The 6,229-nt window shown below is 37.6% G+C and overlaps 1 protein-coding gene across 1 annotated transcript in view; it reads left to right on the forward strand.

Annotated features, from left to right (window-relative positions):
• C3H2orf66 (chromosome 3 C2orf66 homolog) overlaps positions 1 to 5,883 on the forward strand; it is an 11,275-nt gene extending 5,392 nt beyond the window's left edge. Inside the window, exons 3-4 of the mRNA XM_044669068.1 lie at positions 3,679 to 3,822; positions 5,701 to 5,883. Of these exons, the coding sequence (XP_044525003.1) occupies positions 3,679 to 3,822; positions 5,701 to 5,883 (327 nt within the window). The remainder of the gene's footprint in view (positions 1 to 3,678; positions 3,823 to 5,700) is intronic.
• The last annotated feature ends 346 nt before the right edge of the window (positions 5,884 to 6,229 follow it).

Here is a 6,229-nt window from a genome sequence, read left to right on the forward strand (position 1 = left end):
AAGGAAGGAAGGAAGGAAGGAAGGAAGGAAGGAAGGAAGGAAGGAAGGAAGGAAGTAAAGAAGAGGCCCCACAAATCTAAGTCCTGCTCCCAACACCAACTACTTCTATAGATAAGGTTCCCCTAGGAATCTCATCTCCCTATTTTTCTCCTTCCCAATAGGACCCTGGCAGGAATGGGCTTGCAGAGATGAGAGGGGAAGTCAGGGCAATGGCCAGAATTTGGGAAGTGCCTCCGGCCTTCCCCATATGCTAATCTCATAATTCCTATAAAGGCAAATTGGAGTTGGAAGCTAGGGTGGGAGTAGGAGGTTGGTTTCAGGACCTACTATGAAAACAAAGAGCAGGGGAAGGACTAAGGGCAACTAGAAAAAGAATTCCTGTATCCTGGAGGTGCACTCGCTTTATGCCTGGCACCATCTTGTCTCTACCATTGGAATGAGGGGGAGGGGAGTAGGAAACAGTTGATTTCACCTACATACAGAATGCCATAAATGCTAAAGACTCTCAAGAGCCCATAAACATTTAGATGTTCCTGCTTCCTCAAGGGTCTTGGAAGAAAACAAATCTGAGACTGCTAGAGAAACAGGTAGTCTTTTCCTCACTTGAGAGACGGGCATTATTCCCTGGCTGCATGGTACTTACTACTTTAAGGGGATTTTATTCCTTTTTGGAAGTAAGTGCACCTGAATTTGCTGGAGAGGCATCCCCCTTTTCTATCAGACCTATAACTGGGTTGAAGCCCAGGTTTTCTGCTTCTCCATATTGGATCAATCCCTTGTTGCTCCTCCAACTCTGGAGGTCATGTGTGTAATCTTTTTCTTCCCAAGAAGCTGGTGCTCCCTTTTCCTTATCAAGAAACTTTAATTCTATATTTTGTTCTACTTTTTTGCATTTCTCTTCTCAAGCCTCCACTCCAAAGCTTTGAAAACACATTGTTGTGGACAGTACAGAATAGTATTCCACACTTATAAATATCCCCATCTCAAGGTACCAGAGCTTTCAATGAACAATTCTAAAACATCAGTCACTTTTTTGGGCAGCAATTTGCTAGCACCCATCTCTATACCTTCTTTTAGAAGCCACTTCTAGGTCACTTATTACCTAGGGTAGCCACTGCCTGCAGTCTTTGACAAAAATCCATTTCCAGTACTCAGTGTGGTCCACTCTCTCTTCAGCATGTCCCAGTGTGTTTCTTTCAAGAGTGCTGCCTTCCTCTGGCTTCCTAGTTGATGGGGATACATAGAGTTTGGCCAATGTCACTCCTTCCAAAGATATGCAGCTCTCTTGAAAGGAACTCCAGAGACCAGTATGTGAAAATATTCTCTAAACTTCAAAGTACTCTACAAATATCTCATATTACTTGCTATATAGCCTTTTTTAGTCACTCTTTTTGTAATATTTTTGCTAATGAAACTCCTTACTTGGTCATTGCTTCCTCTGGTTTTTGATAGTCACTGCTATCTTCATGAGGAGTGGGGTTTTGCTGTATTTCTCAAGAGTAACTCGAGTAACACGCCCTTTTCTCCTCTAAAATTCTTCTCTACAATTCACTCTTATCCTTCTATGGATGGAGTTATTATGGAGGGTCACAAAATCTGACCTTACCACATATTCCTTACCTTGTTTTAGAAAATGAAACGCCCTTCCTCGGAAACCTATATCCAAGCTCTCTGGGTGGCCATAGATCATTCCATGAGGTGCACATTCTAGGCAGCAGAAACAAATAACTCTCAAGTCAGCTATGAATTACTTTTGGTTGGTTGGTTGTTGTTCTTCCAACTCAGAGAGGACCAAAATGACACCACTATGTCAGGGTCAATTAACAGTGTGTCTAACTTTGGCTAATCAGACCAACATGACCTCCAAAGGCTCTACCACAATTTGGCCACAATAGTCGAAGGAACATTTGAGATGGAGATGTCTCTAAATTTGAGCTACTGCAATTCTTTTAGAAGATGAGCAAAGAAATAAGGTGAGATCCAATAACACTCTTCTGTTGGGTACCATTTGGATTAGGTAAAAACAACTATATAACTATTATGAAAAAAGCTATATCTATATAGTGCTTTGAGGTTTGCAAAGCATTTTACAAATATCTCATTTTATCCTCACAACAACTTCAGGAGGTAGATCCCCATTTTTCAGAAGAGGAAACTGAGACAGAGGGTTAATTGACTTGCCCAGGGTCATATAGTTAATAAGGGTCTGAGACTGGATTTGAACTCTAGACTTCCTGACTCTGTCTATCCCCCTATCCACTGTACTATCTAGTTACCCTAAGGTAGCACTAGCAGATCCATCCTGGATGGAGCATCTGGAATGAAGGGTTTCTGTGTCTATCATCTGAGTACCTGCCACCAAGAAGGATATTCTCTTACTTCATTGTATTATAATTTCCTTAGATGCTGACATTCAAAGCCTCAAACATTTAAGCCATAAACTTTTCTACAAAAAATAAAGTATTTGCTTGAAAATTATAACTATAAGGTAAATAAATAATTCTTTTCAAGAGTTACAGAAACACAAGAAGCAATACTTAAAAGTAGCAAATATCTAGGCACAAATCACTTTCTCCTATCTCACTCACTATTTCACCTATTAGCAATTAATTTCATGCCTGTTGTTAAACTCTTTCAAAACTTCTTGGTGTCTTCAATATCTTGTAGATTAAAAATAATAACTGTCTGATAAAATATTTTTAGTTAAAAATATTGCTTCTGTAAAATTCTGGTATCTTGAAAAGATGATTCTGTTTGGTTGGAAAATCATTCTCAAATTCCTAGCCTCTGCATACATAAAGAATTCTTTAATCTCAGAAAGAGAGGGAGTGGCTTTTTTTTTCTCTTGCAGAAGAAATACCTGTCTTGATTCTCATTTTTTGTCCAGTTCACATAAAATGTTCTATGGTTCATAGGGGTGTGTGCTGAGTTCATAAGGCAAATGGATTTTGTGTTATCTCTGAAGTACCTTAAGGCTTCAGATGCTCAAGGGTCTTTTTGTCATGGATAAAAATGGAATCATTACTTTATTTTTTAACTCCCCTTGCTAACGTCAGTGACACCCACCCACTGCTAGTCCACTAGGGATATAAGTACAGACGACTCTGCTTGCAGATTGCAGGCAGGGTATAACCAACAAGGGGCCAGGCAAAGCCAAACTCTCTGGTAAGCTTTATTTTAACTCTATCTGTGTGTGATTTTCCTTTTGTGTCCTACGTGAAAAAAACAATTTGGGATTCTTGTGAGTGATGTTTATGGCTTCCCAAGTCAGTATACATCCTATATATTTTTGTTCATAGGACTTCTTAGGCTCCATGCTCTGCAGGGAGTGATAACATAATCTGTGTCAGATTTATTCCTTTAAAAGAACAATTTTTGGGGAAGGCTTGTAGCAGAACATTTCTTTGAAAGGACAACAAAGGCACAATCAGGCTTTTACATTATCCTAATTCCTTTCCTTTCGTGGGTTACTTCATGCCAAACATCTGGATGTTTTTTTCTTCCTTTTTAAGGGAAAAGTTCTCTAGGGATTTATGTAAACTATTATCTCCTTTTTCCCTCACCCCTTTTCTCTTCTCCTTCTCTTTTTCCTCTTCTTACCTTTCCCTACCAAATTCCTGTCTTTCCCTCTGCTGACTCTGTAACTACCTGCCTTTCCTCATTCTTCCTTTCTTATAGTGTGTGCATCCCTTCAGCATGTCCCTGGTGATGTTTCTGCTGCCTCTGTGCATAGCACTCTTGCCAGTAAGGCAGGGTCAGGGAACCCCACTGAGAGGAGAGGAGAAATGGAAATCACTAGACAATCCCAGAAACAGAGACCTGGTAAGACAATTTCATTGTGACAGAAGGGAGTCACAGGTACTGTTCACCTCTTGTATACACTGCTTTAGGAATTCTGGTGAAGAGCTGTAGTAATGATCTGTGTCAAGTAACAATGACATGATGAGATTGTTCCACTAATATCTAGTTTGTTTTTGCTCTCGTTGATTGATTTTTCTGTGATTCCAAAAGTCAGTTTCAATGTGAGTGGAAATGATCATAAAATGCAACTAATCTACTGGATATATAACTTCCATTTCTAATACAATCAAAAAATCAAGACTAAAATGAGCAATTGCTTCCTGCTCAGATTAGATTTCCCCAATGATAAAAAGAAAAAAAAAAGGAGTTGGTGTATGCTCAGTGCTTCAAAGATGCTATGGAAAATTTGAAAACTGATAGAATATTGGCATTAATTCTCAGGCAATATATCAAATGCAAAGTCATATGGAAAATATGATGACTATCTCAAAGATCAAATGAGGTCCCATTAAAATGTGCAAATACTGTGAATAGAATGGAATTTTTAAAGATATGTATGTATTTCTTTATATACACTTACACATATGTCCTTTCCAAAGAAAAATGTAACAATAGAAGATTTCTGGAAAAAACTGAAAATATTTCACAAGCCTTTTGGGTTCATATTCCAGAGGACTTTTGAAAAGTCCAAGTCTGAAAAAAGCTTTCACAGATGGTACTAATTTATACCTTTGTTAGCAGTTGCCATAGAGAAACTCAAAATTCTGATTACTCTGAAGCCCAAGTTACCATCCATTTCAATAGTATTAGGTACTGAAAGTAGAATAATTTACTTCAAGATCCTGATTGTAGTGCTCTTAAATAATCTGAATTCCACAAAGCTCAGCTCAAAGGCCAACACTGATATTCGGCCTTTCCCAATCCCCCTAGTCATTAGGAAACCCCTGATGACTTTGTATTTGTTAGATATATTTTGTGTATATTCATAAATGTACCCACTATTTCCCCCAATGGAATGTGAGCTCCTTGAGGGTAGGTGATGTTTCATTTTGCCATTGTATTCTCACCTTACACAGTGCCTGGCACACAGTAGGTACTTAATGAATGTTTATTGCTTGATTGCCTTCCATATTTCTCTCACTTGTATCTCAATCAAAATGCTATAAGGGAACCCTAGAATGTGGCCTGTTTAAACTATAGTTGGCATCATGTAGAGTTAAAATATATAGAAAAATAAGGGCAGCTAGGTAGCTCCATGGATAGAAGCCAAGTCTAGAGACAGGAGGTCCTGGGTTCAAATTTGACCTCAGACACTTCAAATTCCAATTACCTAACCCCAACTAGTCTTCTGCCTTGGGACCAATACTTAGTATCAATTCTAAGGCAGAAGGTATGGGTATAAAAAAATGTGTCATATATATATATGGAAGAGAGGGATGTAATAAAGATTGAAAAGTATTTTTTAAAAGGAACAATTAATCTGGGTGGCTCAGTGGATTGAGAGCCAGGCCTAGAAATGGGAGGTCCTGGTTTCAAATTTGATCTCAGACACTCCCTAGCAGTGTGACCCTGGGCAAGTCACTTAACTTCAATTGCCTAGCCCATACTGCTCTTCTGCCAAGAATCAAGATTGATTCTTAGATGGAAGGTAAGGGTTTTTAAAAAAAAGAAGCCTTAATTCTATTTTGTGTATTGTATTTTGTATTGTATTAATATTTGTTATTTATCAATTTAAATATTATGTATCATTAATATTTATTAACATAGTATATATTTTATTCCTTTTAAACATTAAAGTAATATCAGAAACACTGAGAGAAAAGAGAAAAAAAACAACATTGCACTAGTTTGAGGTGTATACTTGACATACATTTTTAAAAGTGTTAATTGTTTATTCAGTTTTTCAGAACCCTCCAGGCATATTTTTTGAGAAGAGGTCTTGATCTTGAGAAGTTCCCAAATACTTTCTACATAAACAATGAGAAGCCTTGGCCTTCCTCTTTCCACTCGGATCCTATTGCTTCTGCATTTGCAGATTATGAGGAGCAGAAAAATTCCTTTTCCAATTACTTGAGAGGCTGAAAGGAGTCTCTGCTCAGGTAAAATGAGCATTTTGTTCCCAGACTTAGAAAGCACAAGTAGATCCATCATATAAAAGGGACGCTGATAATACTTGTATGAAAAACACTTTTCTTCTCCTTAGAAGAACAAATTGACTTTGTTAATTATCATCATTATCTCTAAGACCTAATCTAGTTGTATTTCAATAAGATAATTTAGAGTCTAGTTTTTAAAATGTAAAGAATTGCTAATTGTAATGTTTTAATGCTTGCATATGTAGGAATATATTAAAATAATAGTATTCTACCTGAAAACAGCATTCTCTTAGGTATGATGAAATATCAGATCAGATCAGAAGAGGTGTGTC

The sequence above is a fragment of the Gracilinanus agilis genome, chromosome 3, assembly GCF_016433145.1.
Source record: "Gracilinanus agilis isolate LMUSP501 chromosome 3, AgileGrace, whole genome shotgun sequence".
Classification (NCBI taxonomy): Eukaryota; Metazoa; Chordata; class Mammalia; order Didelphimorphia; family Didelphidae; genus Gracilinanus; species Gracilinanus agilis.